Source organism: Lygodium microphyllum, chromosome 1 (genome assembly GCF_053477565.2).
Source record: "Lygodium microphyllum isolate KBCC chromosome 1, Lygodium_microphyllum_v1.1.10, whole genome shotgun sequence".
Taxonomy (NCBI): Eukaryota; Viridiplantae; Streptophyta; class Polypodiopsida; order Schizaeales; family Lygodiaceae; genus Lygodium; species Lygodium microphyllum.
In genome coordinates this window covers 82513149-82537855 of record NC_141135.1, presented here as the reverse complement: position 1 = coordinate 82537855, position 24707 = coordinate 82513149, and the positions used below count along the sequence as shown (strand labels likewise).

Here is a 24707-nt window from a genome sequence, read left to right as displayed (position 1 = left end):
GTTCTTCTATGAGTTCCTTGTGTGTTAGTAGTCTTTGTACACATTCAGTGTTTTTTGTGCAAACCCTACCGTATCTTCACATGGTACCAAAGCCAATGCTCTTCTAAAGAGTATCCTACACAGGTATCATGAAAAGCAGCTATCATGAAAAGCATTGGTTTGCACCGCAATGCAACTAGCTCATGGTGTCTCAAACTCAATCTTGGGAGCACATAATGTTTGCTCAAGCCTCTTCTTCATTGGAAGCCCCAAGGCAGCATTATTCTCTCGATGTGGAGGACAACATATCATCTCCCTCCTCTTCTACAAGTGTCACAAATGTTGAGAGGATGTCAAATGCGAAGTTCATGGAATGCATGCATAGAAGGTGGCTTATTACACTCCAACAAAAAGTGCACAGCAATCAGGTGAGGATGGCCACCTCTAAACAGTTTGTAATCCATCATCTTCATCTCAACCAAGCCTAGTGTCACGTTTATGTAATCCATTTGATTTGTACAAGTCAAGACCCCTCTTTGTTTCTCCTATTTTGCAAAAAAAGATTGTAAGTTACTTTAGAGACCTAGATCAATACTCATGTGTGAATGAAAACAAAGAAGGCTCTAGAAATAGAAGCATGCTTACAAGTATACCTGCTACGTTACTTTCAAAATTAAGCTCCACTCTTGAATATCTCACTTTAGGTCCTATTCCATCTTTGTCTAGCACTACAGGCTTAGGATCTTCTTCAAGCTCCTTTTCATTCCCTCAAGTTAGCTTGTTCCTACACATCTAGGTGTTAGGTGCTTACAAGTATACCTACTACACTACTCACCCTTGCATCTTTCAATCTAGGTCCTATTCCATCTTTGTCTAGCACTATAGGCTTAGGATCTTCTTCAAGCTCCTTTTCATTCCCTCGGGTTAGCTTGGAACCTGCACATCTAGGTGTTAGCTCTTCTTTAGGCATCCTTAGGTGCATATGCCACTTTGCACCCTAGTACTCTATAATCAAGAATGCCACCTATACACACTATTCCTTCCATCTACCCACAAGTGAGCATACTTATCTATCCTAGTGCAATGTGTTGGGCATCCCTCTTGCGCCCCCAGATCTTTACCCTAAGCCCCTCAAACACACAAACATGAATTCCATGCTTATGGTGTGCCAACACACACTCCATGGGCCACTCAAGCATAGGGTTATCCACCAGCACTTATATTGGCCTATCCTACCTCATTGGGCTACTCAATAGGCAACCATGACTCTTCCTAGTCAGCACAGTTACACAATTGAATCCACTACGCATATCTCAACAATACATGGTGGGCACTTTGGATCAAATAGCCAAGTCTGCTCCATTCCCCATCCCTACACTCACTATCCAAATACTTTCATTTTGTGCACCAACTCATATTATTGATCCAATTCCCAACCTTCTACGACTTCCAATGTTAGCTATTGCATTACTCTTGACTACATCACCAAGTCTACAAAAGCCCCCCTACCTGTCACAAAGGGGCTTTGGTTTTCACTTCTACAAAGGGGAAATCCAAGAGGTGGCAAGAGCTCTCAAAATTGGCACCCCTTCTCTTTGGATAGAATCAAACCAATTTGGAAAAACATTCCCAAAAAGAATATATATTGTATCCATTGCTAGCACCTAGATCATGTGGACAAATGTGTCACTCCAAGGCCCAAAGTAGCACTCTTGGACCTTCTCCCAATACCCATCAAAACCTCAAGAACACCGCGGATGATACTCCCCTAGGCAACCACGAAGGGGTCTTGATCCAAAACTTCATCCAATTCTCCCTACTATTCCTAGTGTCTACATGACCCCGTAGTAATGTGTTAGTAATATGGCTTTTGGATGGCCCCCTCAATCAACATCTTTTGGGATAGTTGAAGGTAAGGTCAGTCGACCTTGTGGACCACCCATACTAGACTTTACGCCACAATGCCCTTTAGGCACCCCCACATCAACTCATGATGTATCCACAATCCACATGCTTCTCTCCCTCATGACACTTTCTACAAACAACTATCGAAGGACATGCACAATGGTAGCCCTACCCTTAGGCGAGTTTCTTCTAGTTGCTTTAGATATTTTTGGCTAGTCTAGCATTTCTTCTACTCATAGCTCCTTAGGCTCATCAAGTCAAGCCCATAGGCTCATTTATCTGTAAGCTACATATCAAGACTCTCACTCATTCTTAAATCCTTCATTGCATTCTACTTTTACTTTAGCTTCACTTTGTTTCCTTTCTTATCTTAGCACCAAAGCATCTCAATATGAAGCACCTAAATACAAGTTTGAGTCTCTTTTGGTACTTACATGTTTGCTTTGTATTTCAATTAAAGACTAACACTGCAAGGTGCACCCATCCCGACTATGCAAGAGACAAGGTTTGATGGCCATTCCATGAAGTGGCTTCATATTCTCTCTTGGTTGAGCCATGTTTCTTCAACCAACATGGAGGCTTCCCCTACCAAGGCTAAGCTTCAAGCATCTCTTGATGGCACAATAGCAACTGCTTTTCCAACATAGCTTTTCCAATTGAGATGCTTCTACTTCATCGACTTCTTCATCAAGTTCTCAACACCATGAGTCAACATAAGCTCCTCTTCTTTCAGTGTCAACATCCATGGTTTAGAAGGAGTTGCTTTCCTCTCACATGGTACACTCAAGTTTTGGTATTGCCTTTTTGTCTTCAACATTAGCATCCCTTCCCTTTTGTATCTACCCTTTGCATTTCATTACATCATTTCATCCTTGTAAAAGGGTGCTTGGTTAATTGACCATCTCCCCTATTTTGATACCCTAGTCTCTTTGAGGTGGGACTTTTTGGGTGAAAAAGAGCAGAGTCACTCCCTAATTTGACTCCACAAAAACAACCCCAAAAAGAATTATGCACTAAAAAGCCATATAATTTTAACAATAGGATAAACATTAATGTTGGGGACATCCATCCTCATCACTCTTCATTCATGCCAACCACTGCATTCTCTTTATCAACATTCCTTCTCCTTCAACTTGCCGCCACCCTACCCCTAGAGGACTTATTCAAGCCTATATTTTGGTTCTCCGCCCTCTCCATCTTCTGCTGTTGTGTTGATCATCACCACCACCTAGAGGCTACGTTTGTGATACATGGCTCCTATCCATCATCTTCTTCATCTGCAGCAATCGCCTATACTCATAACCTCTTTTGACTGCCAGCTGCTGCACTCTCCTACAGAGATCATCGACAAGTAATATGCTGCATTTTGTCGTCCTCAGCCTAACACTACTGCATTTGGACATCTACCCTACTACCGTACTGTCTCCAACTTATGATAGATGTATTCTTGGTCTTTCTAGATCATGGACCAACTAGATATAACCTTTACAACATCATCATTTGCAATACCGATTGCAATCATTTCAAATGCTCTTAGGTGCAAAAGGTTGTAGTGAGTTAGGTAAAACATTCACATGGTAAGATCTATTTCGGCTGTTAGTTTCTCAGCCATTCTACATATGAGTTGGGCCTTTTGTTAGCTGGGAATTTAGGTCTGAAGTGGACTCACTTCAACATGCATTTGGTCCTTAATCTCCAAGCGCTTATTTTTGTTACAATTTAGCTACCTTGCCCTTCTTATTTTGTTGGATTTCCTTGGTCAACGGTTTAGCAATAGTAGAACGCTTGGAATGACACTCTCCCTCAACCCACTCCCACAAGAGACAATGGTTCTTGGAAAGCCTCTATTCCTTGAGCACCCCTTTCTATATCTCACTCCATCATCATCATTCGTTTCATTATCACATTCATTCACTCATCAGATTCTTTTTTCATATTTTGTGTTCTAACCTAGGTTTGATGTTTGTTTATTGTGTTCATACACCCTCATTTCTTTCTGCAAACCCTAGCATGTATATCTTCATGCATGGTAAAATATATGAAATTTTTCCTACACCTAAGTTTTGAAAGAATGACAAATGTTGGCATTACTCATGGTTCAACCAAGGGCATATGAACCATACTTATTCCATACTTCTATACCTGTATATGTTTGCCAAATAGTAAAATGTGGGCAAAAGTACCCCAAAGGAAACATAACCGAACCTATATTACGGAATGAGGCTAAATCTACTTAGAGGATATGCAAAACCACCCATGTTTGGAAGTGGATCTAAACTATTAAGGGAGGTGCAATTGATCCTCCATGATAGGATGGGTGTTTTGGGCTTTGAAATTGTCAAGCACCAAAACCCATGCTCAAATGATGCAAATAAACTTCGAGAACCTACAGGTATACACAGTCAAGGTTTTTGGTTTCTATAATCTCCTTTATCATATTGGCACTGGGTCGGGTCTCCTAAGAGACCCACTTGTACCTTCACATTGGAAGGAGCAACATAGGAAGGATATGACTTGCACAAATTGAAAGATGTATACAAACTTGCAACCCCAACTAAGTGATTGCAAATCTCAACAGTTGACTTCCACAACTAAGATGCGCCTTCTCCAACCTCACATCATATGTGTCAATGGAAAGATGGGCCAAAAAAGATGAGAGGAAAATGTGGGGGAGGGGCGATCAAATTCATATCAAATGGTAATCTGTGTATTATGGATAACTCTAGTGTCAAGCACCTATGCTCTGATACCACATGAGGAAACGAACCCTTAGGGTCGGAACTCGTAACACCAACAGTGAAAATCTAGGGCTAGAGTGCACAAATTGTACAAATCAACATGTTTAACAAAAGAATGCTCAGAGATTGTGATTGAAAATGATAATGCAGTAAAGTTGTGAATCAATTCCATGAACAAACTAGTCATACAACATACAATCCAATGGATGCCCGAGGAGCAAAGGGCTGTCCAACAGCCATTATATTTCAATGGAGTGTGTTGAGGGATGCTGAAGGAGCACATTGTACTCTAACAAATCCATAGGCCAACCAACCAGCTTAGAACTCAATGCCTAACAATAGAGGTGATGCCAATCAGTTCCAAACAAGATGGAATAGTCAAACCGCAATTGTTCCAAGAGACAATACAACTGCAAAATCGTAATGAATGAAGCTCGGAGGAGAGAGGAGAATGAGCTGAAGAGAGAGAAAGAGAAGCGAGAAGAAGAAGAAAGACTAGAAGAGGAGAGAGAAAGATAGGAAAGAGGGGAGAAAGAAGGAGGAAGCCATGGAAGCTAGGGATGAAGGTGAAGAGTATGTTCTTGATAATATTTGGATGCCCTAAACTAGGTCTCTTACACCTTATATACCCCGGTCAGTGTGACTGGATGTCTAACCCCTAGTTCCCGTGTATCCCGCTCATTACAAAAATCTGCTGATGACAGTTAGAGCACATCCCAAAAACTGCAAAATTCAGCAGTAGCTACAATCATGATCACTCCTAGAAGGCTATTGCAAGTGGCGGCAGCAAGAAAACTGCAAAACACAAAAGGTGAAAATCCATTGAATGAAGTCAATGGCAGGAAACTGGTCTAGAGCAGCCACATAGGATGCAGTCCAGCAGCAGCACCTGATCTTCTGAGGCCATTATGGAACATTGGCTGATGAAAATGCCCATGATCCCATTAATAGAACTTTTTTAGGTGATTTTCCAATAAAATCTTCTAGAATCGCATCTTTAGGGTTTCTGTCTTGCATTTTGGGTACGTACAACAGTCAAGAGAAAATTAGGTCAAGTCTTTACAGACCCAATTTGTCACATATTTACAATTGTTCAATGCTGCAAAAGTATCAGTTATGTCTACAAGCACATAATGATACAAATGAATAATGCCTTGCACGTCCAGATCTGCTATCCCAAAGCTACTGAGGTGAATGTAAACTGCCCCTAACACTTAAAATTTTGAAATTGAGGTTATCCTATGATCTGTGGAGACACTAAGAATGCTCCTCCATGAATGTGGAACCACTTGAACTGCTTTTCATGCTACAATTTGTGCATCCTCGACCCTAATACACCTGAAGACTTGAAAAATGCAGCCACAAGGCTGCCATCATATGTCTCTGGATTCTGAAGACAAAATGTAATGACCATTGATTGATAAGTCAGAAACAGCCTTGAAAGGCTCAGTGATGACATGCCATTGTCAAACAATAAACACAGTGTCCAAACTAGTTCAAGCTCAGTCTAGTTCGGATAAAAATCTACTCAAAGTCAAAGCAAGGTCAACAAAGATCATAACTAGATTGTGTACTCCAATCTTCTCTGATTGAAACTGGTCAATGTTAAACTGGTACCACCAGCATGATTCTGGTCACAAACAGGCTATATCACAAATGCAAAAGTTAAGGCCATAGAGGTGACAATCATCGGCCAAGCCTCAAAACACAAGGCACGGAAATGAACCTGCCACCAACGCTCACATAAAAGCCTGGCTAATTTAGACTGCATGTTCACAGAAAAATACCTATATTTGGTCACACTGTCTGGTCAACTAAGGCTCACAGCTGGCATGCTTAATGCTTATCTCAAGTTGCATGACAAGAACCATAAACTTCTGCTGAAGCCTGGTATGCCCCACCAGTACTTCCCATGAGTCCATGCGATCAAATCCATGGAACTGCCCATGAAAAAATACTGTATAATCACACAGCCAATGCGTCACCATATGCTTACATGTGACAAAGTCACTTCTGATAAGGTTTCATGTTCACCAGTGTCATCTTATAGTCCTAGAGGTCCTCTGCAGATGATTAAAGCTTCTTCATCTCCATTTTCAACTATGCAACTTTCTTTTACCTTTATCTTTTTCCCAAACACTCTTCTATTTTTTGCTTTTCCTAGCTTTACTTTTTTTGCACCCACTAGTAGCATGGCAAATCTATTAAAAGGGACACAATGTTCTACTTAAAATACATCACAACTAACTGGAAAACATGTAAACAAGTGAATTTGGCATTTGCAGATACGCCACAAGTAGCTTGTAAACATGAAAAAAAGTCGAGAACAGCAGCACAAGTAGCTCACAGATGTTTGAAATCGAAACAATTTACTCGGCTAAGAACTCACCTCACAGAAGTCCTTTGGACCAACTGCTACATGCTGCAAGAGCAATTCTATAGGGGTCTACCTCCTTAGGAGGATACCTTTCCATCTGCAGGCGGATATAAACAGGATTCCACTTGAGATTTGATCTCATGAGAACAGCTTCTACAAAAAAATTCACTGCACTCCTGAATAATATTGCCCTTTTCCTGACAGGTTCATACCCCGTGTCTAGACTCAGGAAAATAGCAAGCCTCATGCCTGTAGGCACGAGAAAGTAGAGTAGGAGACCCTGGCTGCAAGGGCTTTGGCTGATATGGACGAGGACTTTGAGTGAAATGCTGAGATAAATGTTCTGTTTGGCGGAACAAACTTCCCAATTTGGCCCTCTGAGAGTCCTGAAATCCATCTCCTTGAACAAGACCAACAGTCTTGGTTATTGCATCATCTTCCCACATGGAATAGTTATGGTATTGTGGGCTGCTACCTGGAGTACGATTAGTGCCCCAAGCGATATCCATACTGACACCTGAGAGCTGGCTTCTATCCATTCCACCCGGTGACTTTGGTGACTTGGGTGACATGGGTGACCTCATGTTCGCTTCATAATTATGTGATGATTTTGTCAGCGGACCATTTCTGTAGGAGGGAATGCCTCCATTTCTTCCACCCAAATTCACTTCCATTAAAGGGGAGAGAGGTGTACAACCAGGGAGATTTATATCCTCAGTGCGGGCCTGAGGTTGTGAACTGGATGTAGCGGAGAAAGCTGCAGATGCGGATATAGAATATGACACTGCTGCTGTCTTCGTATAGCACTTTGATTCCATTAGAGACTACAAAGGAACACAGAGACAGTTAGGTTTCACAGTTGTTGCAACCGTAGAACTTTCCATGACTTAGTGGCATGTACAGAAAAAAGATAACATCAGAAGAGCTACAAATAATATAGACTTAGTTCATAGTATACCAATCCTTGCATGGTTGAACTCAACGCTCCTTCCAAGACACCCAACTGCTGATAATCACTTCGATTCAAATTAACAAACGGGTGTTCTAGAAGTTGAGCAGCTGTAGGGCGCTTGTGGGCCTCTCGTTGCAAGCAGCTTCTCAGAAAATTTTTTGCATCTTCTGACAAATAGTCTGGAATATCAGGAACCTCCTTACCATTGCCAATTTTGAAAACAGCTGTTATCTGCATCAACAATAAGGACCCGGTTAGGGAACTGCAGAGGGCATCCTGAATATGAATGCCAAACTAGGAAACTACCTCTACAGATCCCTACTGGCTTTAAAACCAAGACGACTCAAGTTGCTACTATAACTGCAGTTTCTTTGTTTCCAGAAGATAAGACTACAACTGCAGTTTCTTTCGTCTTTTGAAATCAGAAGCAAGAAGCAGAAAAGGTGACACCAAATTACCCCTTCAAATTGACTCCAAGGAGGCTTGCCAGTAGCCATTTCCAGAACTGTACAGCCAAGGCTCCAGATGTCAACAGCAAAATCATAGCCATTCGTGTTTCTAACAACCTTCAAACACATCTTCACAGGTATCAGTGCCACTTCTTGCACCTAGATTAGAATAACAGCAAACAACAATTTTTCAAGCATCATCTTGTATTCTGCCAAGCATTCCAACTGCTGAAACCCAACGATTCCCTCTGCCCTTCAGCTTTCAACCTGCCAAACTACTATGTTACTTCAGAAAATAACCTTGCTTTTAACCTGTTTGTGACTATGGTGTTGTGGCTACAAGAGGAATCTCCTTCCTTAGCTACAAAAACACTCCCTAAACCCAGGGCCAAGTCTCTCTAGCTATAGCATTGTTCAACTGACTGCCTCCGCTTTTCCAAATAGTCGGTACGGTCAAGTATAGAAGTAAGCAAAGCAAACTGATTTCCAGCACTCTACCACATTGAAAAGTAATCTACATGTCGGAAAAAATGAAATGCAAGAGAAAGCAAATTGCAAACATAATAAACCATCATCATATCAACCATAATGACTAGATGTTTTCAAAGACAATGAGCTTGGGAAATAAAATGCATACCTCAGGAGCCATCCAGTAAGGAGTTCCCTTGAATGAAAGGGGAAACGACTGCTCAGAGATCTACATAAATCAATGGAAGAACTATGTTAAACAACCCGAAACAGAATGTGAAACCCAACAATAGAGCAAGTGACCAAATAGCAATACTAAAGAGAGAGTGAACAGAACTTTGCTATGAAGAATTCGGGTTGATTTTATTAAATGTAGAACATTGACACTAGGATTTAAGACACTCGTGCAACTCTGGAAAATCAAGTTGTGTAGGTACAACTTTGCTACATGGTAAAAAATGTCAGTGCTAATATATGAATTCAAGAAAAGAACACAATGCACAAACATAAGAGTAATCTGATCAAGTTGCACAAGTCATGCTCACTCATCAACGTGGTAGACAGTCTCAAGGCCTAAACATGATTCCATGTAGCTTGGCACATGAACAAAAAAAGAGCCATCTCTCCCTTGTAAAAAGGACACACCAGAGCAAAGAAAGCAATTGCATTGAGGCCACAAGTTCATTGCTCCAGGAATGATAGCTCATCACTACCAGCAATGCAAATTGAGGCTTACATTCAGCAGACATTTCAGCATAAGTCTCTCTCACTACACTGACCAAAATGAAGAGATGTAACTACTGCCAGAAGCCAGGGCAACATTGCTGAGTGTCATGAGTGCATTGCTTTGGAGCAGAAGAGGAGCAGGTCCTGATCTAAAATTGACCAATCTGATTCAACAAACCATCAACTTCACTCAGCATCAGGATCATGGTTTCTTGAATCTTCATACAGTCTTAGTATAATCCATCCAGTCACAATGATTGTTTGTGTGTTTCTGATGCAGCAAGTTCTTAGTATTTTAATAGCGGTGCTTCCAAGGGCATTAGCCCTTGCAAACACTTATTTCAGTCTCTTATGTACCAAAGGGGGGCATGCGATGAAGGCATTGGCCAGGTGCAGGTTATTACTGTTTTAAATACTCATATGCTTGAAGGATGTTCTCTATGTGCTAGGCATCAAGAAAAGTTTAATCTCTATTTCAGCCATTGCCACTTCAAGCTTCCAAGTTATCTTGATGGCCTAAGGTGTGCGGTGTACAATATCAGATATTCTTCTATAAGTCTTGACTAGTGCCATGGCAAAAAGGTATTTTCAACTTGATGCTTATGACAAGCAACTTGCTAGAAATTATGTTGATCATGCTTGTCAGCACATGACGCACTTATGGTGGACACTCATTTATGGCATCAAAGGTTTAGGCACCTCAATTATAGCGGCATGTTGAAGTTACACAAACAGCATATGGTTCACAAAATATACCATGTAATCACATCTGTGAAGGATGTCTCCTTGGTATTAATCATAAGATGCAACGCTTTTCATTTTCAAAGGATGCTTGGGCTGGTGCCTCTTCTAAATTGCATCTTGTTCATAGCAATGTATGTTGTCCTATGTAGACAGCATCTATTGGAGGCTTCTATTATTTGGTTACCTTCATTACCAATTATTTCAAGCATACTTGGGTCTTTACCACTAAAATCCAAGTCTGAAGTTTTCATTTGCTTCAAGCAATTTATTCCTATGGTGAAGAACCAAAGTGGCACCAAAATTCATACCATTCACACATACAAAGAGGGTGAACAATTTGCTAAGTTTCTTGCATCTCGTGGCATTACTCATCAATGCACCTTTCCATACTCCCTACAACACAATGAGGTAGCAGAATGGGAGAAACTCTCTCTTATGGAGATGGCCTGGTGCATACTCAAAAGTAAGAGCTTGCCTAATAAATTGTGGTCGGACACAGTCATGTGTACCACTTATATTGTGAACAAGAGCCCTACAAGAGCCTTCAAGACCATCACCCCTCACGAGTCTTGAACAGTTTCCAAGCCTTCTCACAGGGGGATTTTTGGATCTTTGTGTATCACACATATGCCTTCAGAAAAGAGGCACAAACTTGATGACAAGGCTGTTTGATGCATCTTTATTGGCTACAGTACCGAAAGCAAGGCACCCTTCGGCAAGGTTATCATCTCTAGAGATGTATTTTTGCTAAGTGTTCCATTATGACTTTGCTGGATTGTCAAAACCAGACACTTTTGATGCCTTTGATGTATTTAATAGCCTGCTTCCTTTGTTCAAAATTGGTTCTAATACTGATGAACCTTCTCATACTTCAGCTCTACTCACCGCAGGTCATCTCAGCCACCTAATCAGCCTGATTTACACCAGCTAATTCAACCTGATTTGCCCCCACATGATCAAGCTCTTTCACATAATGCTTTGGAGCAGGTATTACTGAGATTGAGCAGCCAAAGCGAGTTCCTAGATGGCTGCTGAAGACTTTGAAGGACAGCAAGCAGCCCCTTCCATCGGCTGCCCATACACAAGTGGAAGCTCATCTATTGGCATTTGTATTGGTGCCTATGGCATGCAATGAAGAATCCCGATGTCGCAAGCATGCATTTGCAAACAATTTATGGGTGGATACTATGAAAGTTGAATCGGATTCCATCCATCAAATAATACTTGGGAACTACATGACCTACATCCAAGCTAGCATACTATAGATACAAAGTGGATTTATGAAATTAAAAGAGATTTAACGGTTTTGTGGACAGGTACAAAGCCCATCTCATTGTTAAAGGTTACTATCAAATGTGCATTGCTCTTACTGCCCACTTTCATGGGCAGGAACATCAGCTTGATATTCAAACTACCTTTCTCCATGGATATTAACCTAAAGAAGTTTATGTTTCCCAACCTCCAAACTTTGAAGTCAACGGCTAAGAAGGCAAGGTATGCTACTTGAAGAAAGCACTCTATGACTTACAGCAAGTGACACATTTAAAAGTTCATTTGCAAACTCCATGTAGACCTTATACATGAATCAAAAAGCGTTTCCTAGACATTAATGGATGCAAACCAATCGAAAAGCTGTGGACAATGATAACTCCTTATGATACGTGTTATGCTTGAAGTTAGCAAGTTTGATATTATGGCTGTGTGTGATGTCGATGAGTAAGAAGGTGAACTAATGATAAGGCAAATAAGGATTAATGTACTTATAGTAAGAAAACTTTCCATAATGGATCCACTTACATGCATTTGGCATGGCTTTGTTTTTTCAAATGAGAAGAAAGTATTCACTCATCCAAAACACATGTCCACTAGGTTTAATAGGGAATTGTTTTCTTTCATTGTCAGGCTTGGTACAGCCAAATTCTTTCACATTTGCTGCATTTGGGTTTTCACAACACCCTAAAAAGGTACTTTATATATGTGGCATAAGGATTCTAATTTGGTGATTCTCACCCTTTATATTGATGACATGCTTGTTAGCAAGACCAATGCTGGTGGTCAAATTCAAGCCTTTAAGCATAATTTGCAATAGACATTGGATATGACAGATTTGGGTCGATTTTATTATTATTTGGGCATCCTTTGCCACCATTGAGGGGGGCACCCTTACTTCACAATCCAAATATATTGGACAGCCTTTACAGTGCCGGTAGTCTAAATCTCTTGGCAACACTGATGACCAAGGCTCCCTATATTGTAAATCCCCACTATGAATTGGATGCTATGTAGTCTAGGTCTCTTGCAAGTTGCCAACCCTAATGTCCAAGAGCCCCCATATTGAGACTTCCCACTATAAAAATTGGATGATAGGTGTGGTGTATGCTAGTGGGTCTAAAGAGACCGGTGACCTATGTATCAGATCATTGGCTCTACTATGTAGAAGGGCCTGTCAATGCCTTGGAATCTCCATCAAAAAAAGACCAAGGCGTCTCTCATCAAGGCAGTCTTTCACTCGATTCAGCAAATCAAAACCCTCTCTAAACAAGCAATGGTATATCCCCTTCGTCTCCTAGTATACACAAGGCCACTACAAATGTAATGGTCCTCTAAGTCTACAACCATCCAATTTGATTGTTCAAACATTATCCACTCTCCTTCCATGGTCTTAGACTCAAAGGTAAGATTCAAGGCATTAGATTGGAGACCAAATTATCAAGAGAAGCAAGACTTAGCACTTCAATAGGAAAATAACCAAAAAGAGACCGCACAAAGGAGCCTCCTTAGAGAGATATAGCAACTGCCAGGCAGGAAAGAAATGGAGTAGAGTTTCTCTCATTAGAGCCTAGGTGTTAAGTTAATTGCCACAACATTATAATCAACTTACCTGCCTATTACACTAGTGACTAGAGAGAGCTCCAAAGAGGAAAGTAAAACTCATATGAAGCGTTCACGATTAGCATAAAAGCAATCTCTTACAATTACATTCAGAAGAACTGAGAATTCCAACCTCTGCATAAAATTTTGACTTCATAAACAAAGGCTAGTCTCAAATACTTACAAGTTTGGCCATTCCAAAGTCAGCAAGTTTTACCACTCCACCTTTGTCAACAAGAATGTTTGCGCCCTTTATATCTCTGTAGTTATAATAAAACATCAACTGATCAGAATATCAATCCCAGTTTACAAACTACTAGTTGACACATAATACATGTGTGGCAACCAATCAAATCCCTAGTCTATGCCATTTTACTTCTTGTCAACTTTTGCTTGACTATTTGCTTTCTTGAGTGGATTGCTAGTATCATAGCTTGGTTCATCTAGACAGCAAGATGCAATCATGAAATAGATTTGCAGGACCGACCTATTGCAAAAACTGTCTCATTTGGACAGGAATCATTTATACAATCCGCAAGACATATTGCGCTCAACTGGAGAGATGGTATTTGCTCAATGTCATGCACATGAATATACTTCTTCATGCAAGCTTTGGATCAATGGCATTTTTCTATCTGATCGCAAGTCATTATGGCTAGGCCTTTACCCAGGGATCAGTGCTATAGATGACTTTTTATCTAAGAGAAAACCTCTCTTATTGAAGAGCGGTTATCTTTCACTGAATGTTTTCCATAACAAGCCTGCCATGTGATAGACGCTTTTCATCTATAAATGTTTGATGATGATGATTATGCTTGGCAAAAGTTTGCTTCTTCTATGTGAAATGTCATCTGTAACTAAATATTACATGGGATGACCAAGAGCATATTCAAGAGGTAAACTCAGTTTGGCTGTCAGAAAGTTAATTTTCTTGGAAAAGAATTGACAAGTTGTTTCCTAAAAAACAGCTATGTGAAACACTGGCTGGATGTTTCATTTCAACAAATTTGATGACAAAAGGCATTTGACTTGATGCATTGAGAATTCATCTCTCATACATTAGCAAAAGTGGGCATTGGACCAAATTTACAAAATGCCGAATATTGGCTCAATCAATACAGCAATGCTTGTTACACTCTTGGTTCTTAGTCAATAAAGTGTTGGAGTTTGGGAAATTTGGCAAAGCAAGGTTGTCATCTCAGTCCAATGCTTTATGCAATTGTCACTCATCCACCGCATTTAGAGTTGCACACGGTCTAGCGTTAAAGACTGCCGTATGGGCTGTTCACTACCAGACTCACTCATATGAGGTATCATGAATATCCTATGCATGGCTTATTTTAGGTATTTTTAATTCGGAAGGTTTTTCTGAGGTGCTAATTAATAGAACTCTCTTTTCTTTGGGGGAAAACAACTATTTTCTCTCTTTTATCTTTCAGCAGAAAATCTATCAGCTATAGCTATTTGTCTAATATCTGACTCCATTATATATCGATATTCATTTTAAACTTTCTATAAAGCCTGCTCAAAAACAACAAGATCTGGTGGCATAGCTGCACTCTTATATCAACTACATGCAGATGCTTTTTGTGAAAAGAGCCGTCAATTAAGGCACTTATGCAAGACAATCAGGAATGACAACACACCACTACATTTGAAAATAGCTGCTGTTGGACATATAAACATAACTACCACGCTGTAGCAGGAACAATATGCACTCCTTTGATCATCTCACCTATTGTATCATTCCAATGTTCTCAGAATGTTTACCTGTGAATAGTGTTTTTCCCATGAAGATATGAGAGTCCAGAGAGAATTTGTCGGGTGTAGACACGGATGCAGCTTTCACTCAAGGGCCCATACTGTGCAATCAACTTGTGGATAGAGCCATTTGACATGAGCTCAAGATATATGTACAAGCGATCCTCCACCTTTTTAAGTATTACCAAAGTTTAGAAAAACACAACTGGAAAGTAACCATCAAGTGATCAAAAATAACAATTCCATAGTCCCTTTGCAACAAAGAGATTACCATCTCACTTCCATAATACTGTACAATGTTTGGATGTTTCATCTGGCTAAGCAAGGTAACTTCCTGCAAAAGACACGCCCTTGTATCAAGATAAGAAAATGTAATTTTGATGATTTGCAAGAAAGCAATATAGCAGAAACATTCTGGATATGTGCACAACATGGATGCTAATAAAGCAAAGGAAGCATGTTGATAGGGCTAATGAGACTTGATGGAAAGTAATAGAAAAGCAAATAGGACCTGCATGAGTTGCTTGGCACTCTCCTTAGATTTCTCATTATCTGCAATGATCACCACCTCTTTGATTGCACAAGACTGGCCACTCTCACTGCAATTAGAATCAGGTTTGTAAACTAAACACAAATTGTATTCAGCACATGTTGCTTGCAATGGGAACCAACACAAAAACAGTTGTATTCATCAAGATGTTGAAAGATTTCTTGTATGTAGTGATGCTCAAACACAAATCTCTACAGTTCATAGATTGACATCATCACAAAATGAAATCAGGTGATATTTTTCATCAGTTCAGTCATATTGAAACAAACTGACATAATACTAGTAGGGCCAATGTTATTATCATCTACTAGAAGCCAAATTGGCCTATGAGACAAATTGTTATACAACTACATGCCTTAAACATCATGTAAAAGACGAAAGGAACTAGATCCAGACAAATGCATCCATGTCAAGTCCCAGCATGCAACAGGAGTCCAGTAATAATGAGTGGTGAAGTGTCCACAAAAGGAGCAATGAAAGATGACTGTTTTGAGAATGACAACAGGCCTAGGTACCATATGCTTGGCATAATGAAGCAGCTCACACTACCCTCCTAAACAAGCCTCCAAGGTCATATCTATGCCACATCTCCACAATGTAACCTTAATTTTCCCTTAATCTCCATGAAGATTTTTGGTACTTCTCTGAAATTCTTGATGATATCTTCACAATATTCTTCTGATATTTAAGCAAAACAATACAAAAGAGGAGGAATGGTTCTTGGAGAAACATCAATAACCTCTTCTCTGAAACCTCCTAGCCTCTGCATGACAAGCATGCAACTCAATCTTCCTCCCCCCGGCTTTGTATCCTCAATTCTACTGCTCTAAATAGGCATGAACCATTCTCTCTCTCCCATGGGAAAGAGACCCTGCCACCCTCACTTTTCTTGCCACTATCACCACAAATGACCTCAATCAAACTACAAGGTGCCTCCTCCATTGCACAGTCAATGCTCCAACTTGGTTATATGTGACTTCTACCAAATCTCTAGCTGCTCAACTCGAAAACAACAGCCCTCAGAGTTAAGACCCTCTTCAAGCCGCTGCCTCCTCTTTCAACCCCAATATGAGGGCATATTCAAAGTATCCAAGTAGGTCTTCAATGTTTCTGGAATGGTCAGGAATGGAATTGGAAATGAGCGAGTGTTTGTGTGCTGCCCCTCCGACGGACTCAACTAAGACTCATTGGCAAAGGAGGAACCACTGGAGTTTCTCCTACATCTCCCCTCCAAGAGGACAGCAAGGAAGCACTAGAAAGCAGTAGAAGCATTGACAATCCTGCTAATATGACATCTCATCCTGAAAGCAGCCAACATCAACATCAAAAACATGATGGAAGACTTGATAAAGGACCGCCGAAAGTGCCAAACACAATATCAACCTCTTCCCCACATTAACCATAGTAGCAGCCCACACCCCATCAAATGTAGTCCCCAACTGTTGAGGTAGAACCCCAAATAAGCAATTTGTCTCCATTTCTGCTAATGGATATGAAGGATGGATGGCTTATATAGCCAAGCTAGGATGCTGATAGGCATTTGCCAGGAAGCTAGGCCTCCTATCAAATTTTCAAGATATTAGATTCACAGCTTGGAGCTAAGGATTGAACCATTCAATATCTACCAAATAGCTTTTTCTTTCCTGTTTGGAAATGATGAATGTCTCTTAATCTAAGCTTCTACAAACAAGAGATAGCTTTGCTCTCCAAGAGCCAAAGCCTTCCCATCTCCCCATTTGGACTGAAGTTCCTAACTTACTCTTAAATTTGTATTATTTTCTTAAGGTTATAGCCACTCTGTTCAATAAACTACAAGGGCAGAGGCCATATGACATCAATGTTGGGTAACATCCTCGACTCCTAATTGAAATTGACCTTCATCACAAACTGCTTGAAATAACAGCCACTAATGGCAAAATTATTGAGAATCAATCTCTTATTGATAAATATATATTGGACACCTACTACAAATGCCCCAACCAAGGCCACAACCCACGAGTCTAACTAGGCCCTAAACCTCAGATGAAGAATGAAAAGGTTCAAACAATTGACAAGAGAAACAATAGGAATAATACAAATCAAAATAATGATAAGGACAACTACAACAGAAACAATAATCCCTATGCACCTCTATTGATGAATCTTACAATCTTGAGAAGGAAATAGCAACTCTAAATGTTACCTCGTCCCACTACAGATGATGACAATGGAGGATACAGGGTTGAAAGACATTTCTCTACGCAATGAATTTGCAAAAGAACTTAATGATTATGATCTCAATAGACCTTTGGATGACAAGAATGTGTCACATGTTAAGGAGAAAAAACTTCCAGTTCCCTCTAAAACTTCTCCTCAAAAGGGAACAAAGCTTTCCCAAAGATTGCCTCCATGAAAAGAAACTATAGTGCAGAAGTTCACTATGATGGCCCCTGGAGTGCTGCAAAGAATTCAAAAGGCAAGGGTACAACTCGTAAAAACAATAAACAATGTTCAAGTCTCTTAAGGTCATCTCTCTCAACTACAACAAATCCTATGATACAACAAAAATTAGATATGCAAAAATACAAGAGAAGACCTACAAGATGAACTCAAAGATAAAGTTGCATTGCACGAAGGTTTCAGCACAATGAGCCCAAGGGCACTCTTATATGGGTTTTATAAACTGTCTAAACCCATGTGAACTTTCTAAGATAAATGCTCATTGCTTAAGGAATACAACTCAACTTCCTCATACAAAAAGGGTAAGCACTCTAGCATCTTGCCTTCTCACTTAATTATCCCTTGCTATCAACACAAGGTTGGACTTTAGCACTCTAGCACCTTGCTTGCTTACACTTAATTATTACTTGCTATCAACATAGGGTTGGACTGGGAATGTAGAGGGATAAGCACTCTAGCACCTTGCTTTCTCACACTTAATTATTCCTTACTATCAACATAGGGTTAGACTAGGAATGTAGAAGAGCCCTCTGGATCCCATTCCAAAAAAGTCAATAGGATCCATCTTTGTGTCAATTTCACATCATTGCAACTGAAACCAGCCTTCCTTCTATAGATGGATAGTAATTTCTTGATTACAACTTAGTTACAACAATAATATTTATTACAAAATTGAGAAATGCAAATTAACTCACAATCTTGGACAATGGACACACTGTTGGCCCCCAAAACAAGTGCCCCTTACGGTATTTCTTTAACTTAATTGAAAAAGAAGTTGATGTATGATGGGATTTTTCTAATCCCTTTCAGTATTCCAACTTGCTATCCAAAATGACCAGCAAGTCTTCAATCTGATTTGCCCTTTATTTAGGCATTCAATTGGCCTTCACCCACTTTGATGGAGATGGAAAATGCCCCAAATTCACTAATTTGTTGGTCCCTCCACTTGAATTTAATTGAAAACAGCTTCAACCCTGTTGAATCCAAATCTTGGAGCTTCCAATTTTTAGCACGCTTCCTAAGGCTGCTACTAAACCCTAATTTCTACTGCAAATTGGAGCTTACATCAAAGAAATCTGAAATTTCTCAAGCTCTGGTGATCTCAATGCTGTAATCTTTGAAGCAAGGCTATAAAAAGGCTAGGAGATGAGAGAAAATGCTGAGGAGAGAAAATTCAAATTTCTTCGTAAAGAACTAAAGAAAATCAATCATTTATTACTGTTAGCTTGTCAAACAACCATGGAAGCTATCCTGGAGGGCTTCAAACTGTTGTCACATGCCGCAGGATAGATTCCTAGTGGCTAAAATCACATCAATAGCCTCTTTTTGCTCTCTAACAGTCTCCTTCTCTCTCACAATAGCTGGAATAGACTTCCACCAGTTCCTAAAAACGTTTTTTCCACTTGCATGGGCAAGTTTTACCAAGTGGCAGCCTTCTAAACCCATTTTTCAACCTTATTTATAATTAAATATTAATTGTTAATCTTTAAATACTAAAAAATAATCTAATAATTATTTTGATGCCCAAAAAAATCATTCGATTGGCCAATAATTAAATTGGATAGGCAACTTTCATTATTGAGTGTCTCTACACCATCTTTGACCATCAGATTGGTGTTAGATACCATTAAACGCCACTTCTCTATGTCACCAACAACTGACACTTATGGCCAAATTAATGACCTAGGACAACAACTAGCACCAAGTATCACCAAGTACCTATACAACATAACTTATAGTAACTTTTTCCTTTGACATTCTATAATTTCCTCGAGTCCCGAGCTCGTAAATTTACTCTAACCCCAATTACACCTCACATGTATAACATTTACTTAACCATGTGATTAAAATTAATCCACACCTTAAGTGAGGTTTCAAAAATTCATCTCCTCATGACAGTGACTAATTAGGACACACGCGAGCGCACACACACACAAAGAGCTATATTAGCATCTTCAAAAAGCCAAAGTGGCTTATGGGACCCAAAACATTACAAACATGTCCATGATTCATACCATCATCAAATGAGAGTTAAAATGAAAGCGAAGGCAATGCTTATAAATATCAAGAGGTACAAAAATAAAAAACATGAGAGAGAGAGAGAGAGCAAAATGAGTTGTGAGACTAAATAAACATATGCATCATCATATCCATAGATTTATATCGTCTTGGAAATAACAAATAAGTACAAATGTCCAAAATGAAATGCCAAACAATAAGTAACGAGGATTAGCTAATGGATTGATTGGCTGAAATAGGCTTGTAAATAGATGTGTATCTCAACAAAATTAGTTGATAAGCACTAACACCCAAAGCTAGCATCTTATGTCTCAGCTAGGACATGGTAGAATAGGTTAAATCCTTTCTATTATCCTCATGTGCAAGGGCTATGGTCACTCCCAAAAAAGTAGCTATTTTTCATACTATGAGGAGATTCCAGCAGTTATGATAAGAGTCACATGTACAAGAGCCAACCATGGGAGCATAGCTACATATAATAGAGAAGGTGGAACAAATATGACAATTGCTTGTTAAGTCCATTAATCACAACAAGGGAAAGAATGTGGGGGCTCAATCATCGTTGGAGGATTTCTAGGAGAGTAACTTTCTATATCGGGAATCTTAAGGTTGGCCACACCTCAAGATGCATAGGTGATCATGATTAGGATCATCAGTTTATTGAAAAAAGACCATCCTATTGAAAAGGAGTCCAAAAACTCATGCAGCACATTCAAGGTATGTTACAGAAAAAACATGGAAACAAGCATAGTCAAGTATTAGCGTCTCGGGACCATTGTTAGATCAGAAACATTAAATACATAGGTACCTACTCCATAAAGGAGCTGGAATAGAGTTTCCTCCAAGCTATACCCACGAGGCAAAATATTTCTCAAAGACTTTGGCCAGGAGCCAAGACTCGGTGCCAGTAAAAAGGGCTGCAGAAACAGGAAAATCTGTGAAACATGCAACAGAAGAGGGAGTCTTCCACGAGTCTTCAAGCGAATAGAAGACAAGTTATCTGGTAATTAAATCTCGTAGAAGATGTAAGAGCATAAACGTAACCATAGAAGCTTACTTTAAAATGAAAAGAAGCAGAATAGAGAGTTACCACAATTCTCAGCAACATCCCAATAACTTCTTAAGAGACCATCCTGCTAAGGTTGTGTTTCATTCAGCTAGGTATGGAGTCAGTTGAAAGTTCACACTGTTCTTGCCATGTCTCTCTGCATTCAGCTAGGTACAGAGTTGGTTGAAAGTTCACATTGTCTTTGCCATGTCCCATAAAACCTTGGATGGCAATGTCATGTTACTTGCACCAGATTTTCTTAAGGTGTCTACAGCATGAGTTTTTGCAATGGAGAATCTTTTCTGAACTTGGTCGATATTAAATTGATGGTCCACCAACAGGGCTCAGAGCAGCAACGGAAACCTTTTGTGCTTCATTGTAATTAGTTTACATGTGCGTACTTTATTATCCAAAAATCAGAGAACACATGAACAGCACATCCAGCTTAATATCTACAATACCAAAATGTGGTAAACATGTTCATATCCAATACCCTTTGAATACAGCATGCATGTGCACTTTACCCTCAAGTGAATCATTGTGATAGACAAGTAAGGCATCACATCTCCACCAAATGGCACACCTGTGAAAGCCGGTGTAGACCTGGCCAAATGTTCCAGAGCCAAGGAGGGTGCCTTTACGCCACCCAGTTTGAAGGTTAAATGGCCTTTCTGAAGAGCTACGAACTGATGGGGAGCTCGGAACTACAGGGCTAGGAGGCGTACTTGGAGGCAATGGTAGAGGATGGACTTCATTTTCATACCAGCCATTGTGAGAATCTTGGGCCCTTCCAGATGCCCTAGGATGCCTTGGGGAAACAGCAGCACTTAGAATTCTGGGACTTGGACCAGGGCTCCTTCCCCTTGGACTTGGAGCTGGAGATCTTTCTGGACTTACACGGCCCTGCTGACACAACAAATGTTATAGCCTTCCAGATACTTGACTGGCTTGTCACATATGTAAAACTCGGAACATAAATTGAGCCTGAGTCTAACCGTGGGAAAACTAATCGATGACTGGTCTACATTGAAGATTCTTCGTGGACTTCTTACAGGGCTGTCAACATTGCCTCCAATTGCATTCCTCACCTGTGCTAATGCCTCTGCATGGTTACCAGAATAGGCTCGCAATGGAGATGTTGGGAAACGCTGACTTAAAATGGGGCTGCTAGGTTGAGAATAGTCTTGTCGTGGACTCAACTTGCTATATCTTGGAGATAAACTTGTTTGCACAACCCTGCATTGAGTAGATTAGGTATTATTTTTATCACAAAGAGTCAAAAGTACACACTTAAGCAAACATCCAGGACAGACGATGTAAGGGTGGCCAGAACAGACAATGTAAGGATGGCCTAGCATTTGATAATTCTAGGGAACCAAAAGAGTACATTGCTTTCAAACTTTCTGCTCACAAAAAGTGATGGATATTAATAGCAAAGACATACTCACCCAAAACCCTTCTGTTCAAACCCCTCAATAGCATGGCTAAGTGGAACCGACACAGGTACACTGTCCTGAGAAACTGTGCTTGATGTTGATCCTGATCCTGGACCTGACACAGATCCATCAACTTCAGCTACCTCTTCTACGTTTGATCTTTGCTCAGGTGAAGGAAGAGGAAAAGAAGGTGAGCTTAAAGAATGGGCAACTCTTCCTGAAGCTGTCCTTACTGAAGGCAAAGGTGGCACACATGGCAATGGATGATAAGACTGTGTCTGAAATAACTTGGGGGAATCTTCTGTAGTTGCCACTGTTGGGGATCTGGAGCCTGACCCATCAGCACCTGATTCCAAATTGAGACATGATCCATTGGATGGCCTGTTCTCCTGTCCAAGCTGCTGCTTTAGCTTTAGCTTCCATTTGGCACCGTCAAAAATGTTCTCTAAACTCTTTTTCTTCTTCACATCGTTTGCAGCAGACTTGCTGCCAAACCAAGGCATGGTTGTTAAAAGTCCTGCTCTCAGCTGTTTGTCGTTACAATCACTGAAAATTGGCTTGCAAAGTTACAAGCGTGCTATAAAGCATGCATTGACAAGGAGCATCACTATTTGCAATCGTCAAGGACAGACACCTGCATCTGTCAACCGTACAAGAAGTGTTTAATGACGAGAAATATCAATATGCTTGAAACACGAGCATTCATAATGCCACAACCAAACGATGCAGATCAGCTTCAGTCCAAATCTCTCTTCAATCAGCTATTCTAGGCAGGGATAGGCAAAACGAGCTAGACCCTGCCATGTACGCAAAGTGAAGAACTTCCAGAGCTTGTCCCACTAATCTCTCCGCGGTGAGGGAAAATCTTTACCACTGTTCTCCGGTATCAATCCTGGCATGCCGAGGGGGGCAACAGGGTGTCAAGACCTGCTTGATGGTCACATACTCCACAAGTATTGTCGGTGAATTCTGCTTTCTTCACTACAAGATGCTGGCTCTTACGAGGTCGGTATTGCAGAAGTGTCATGTGAAGGGCATAGAAAATGCCTTCACAGGAGGAACATCCTCAGAGATGCTTAAGGATGCTTGAATGCTTCTTCAACAGAGATTGAACATGATCAAAACCTCCGAACGAGACGCATCCTGAAGAACTGCTTAAGAATGCTTCCCAAACAGAGATAGAACAGGCAAAACAAAACTTCACAGGAGGCGCACCCTCGAGAATGCCTCTTGAACAGAGCTTGAGCTACCTGGTGAGAAGTCAATGATGAAATTGACGTCCGGCCAGCTTTAATGACGATGCAGAGAGAGAATGGCCGGCCGGTAGAAGCATTGTAGATCCAAAAGAGGAAACAGGGGATGCATCCAGCTATTTATTCGATTCAGGAAAACCCTCAGATCCATAGCTCCTGCTCGGCTGTAGCACAGATGAATGAAATCAGTCTGGTAGAACAGGGCAGAAAGAGAGGAAATTGCATCATCGTTCCCCCTCTTGCAGGAGAGAAAAAAAGAGAGAGAAAAGTAAAACTTGAACTTTGGTGAAAAGTGGAATGTCCACAGGAGATAAATAGAAAGAGACAACAAGAGTTTTGATTTCATTCTCTTGTGGTTTTCTTCTCTCTCGCACAAAGCTTCATTAGGCTATACATTGGTGCTTGGGCATGCCCAAGCAATTGCCCCCCCCCCCCCCCCCACCCCGCCCAGGTTTCCAAGATAAGACACCCACACTCGAATGCCCAAAAACTTAGTGTTAATGGTATTTTGAGAAGGTTGCAAAAAGCACAAGTGTCGGCTATTATTTTGGATTATAGAGATCATCACACTATTATGGTTGTATTACTTTTTTGTGAGAGCCGGACTCACTCCCATGCACATTGTATTTATCACCTACAGTTGTATTTGTCACACGTGCGAGTGTTGTGTGGGTTGCGCACATGTATTTGTGGTTAGATTAGCATAGGCTTGGTCTATTTAGGCCAAGATACAAGCATGCTTCAAGGATTGACTAGCCTAGAGCCCACTAAGTGGGTAGGATGTCCAAGAGAGGATGCAAACTCTAATTCGCAATTGTAGAAACCCTAAACGCAAAATGCAAACCCTTACCCTAACCCTAAGTCTTAGTTGTATTTATCCATTTGGCACATCCATGCTGCAGAAGCTCTATCAGTGTGTCTACTCAAGCTTTCTATTCTATCTTTCCATTCTATCATCTTGCTTCCATTGTGTTGAGAGTGACTAAGAGGGA

The 24707-nt window shown here is 40.5% G+C and overlaps 1 protein-coding gene across 2 annotated transcripts in view; it reads right to left on the bottom strand.

The window, feature by feature from the left end:
- Window positions 1-24022, bottom strand: part of LOC148041322 (mitogen-activated protein kinase kinase kinase YODA-like) — a 29472-nt gene extending 5450 nt beyond the window's left edge. The window contains exons 1-12 of one of the 2 annotated variants that reach the window (XM_087678923.1): window positions 22475-24022; window positions 22022-22262; window positions 21610-21929; window positions 15482-15569; window positions 15242-15304; window positions 14980-15140; window positions 13394-13469; window positions 9038-9097; window positions 8410-8529; window positions 7958-8182; window positions 7212-7823; window positions 7012-7096 (exon numbers count right to left, since the gene is read on the bottom strand). In XM_087678923.1, the coding sequence (XP_087535049.1) occupies window positions 7013-7096; window positions 7212-7823; window positions 7958-8182; window positions 8410-8529; window positions 9038-9097; window positions 13394-13469; window positions 14980-15140; window positions 15242-15304; window positions 15482-15569; window positions 21610-21929; window positions 22022-22262; window positions 22475-22965 (2541 nt within the window). In that variant the 5' untranslated portion in view covers window positions 22966-24022 and the 3' untranslated portion in view covers window position 7012. The remainder of the gene's footprint in view (window positions 1-7011; window positions 7097-7211; window positions 7824-7957; window positions 8183-8409; window positions 8530-9037; window positions 9098-13393; window positions 13470-14979; window positions 15141-15241; window positions 15305-15481; window positions 15570-21609; window positions 21930-22021; window positions 22263-22474) is intronic. The other variant, XM_087678927.1, reaches the window with a different exon arrangement.
- Window positions 24023-24707: the final 685 nt, after the last annotated feature.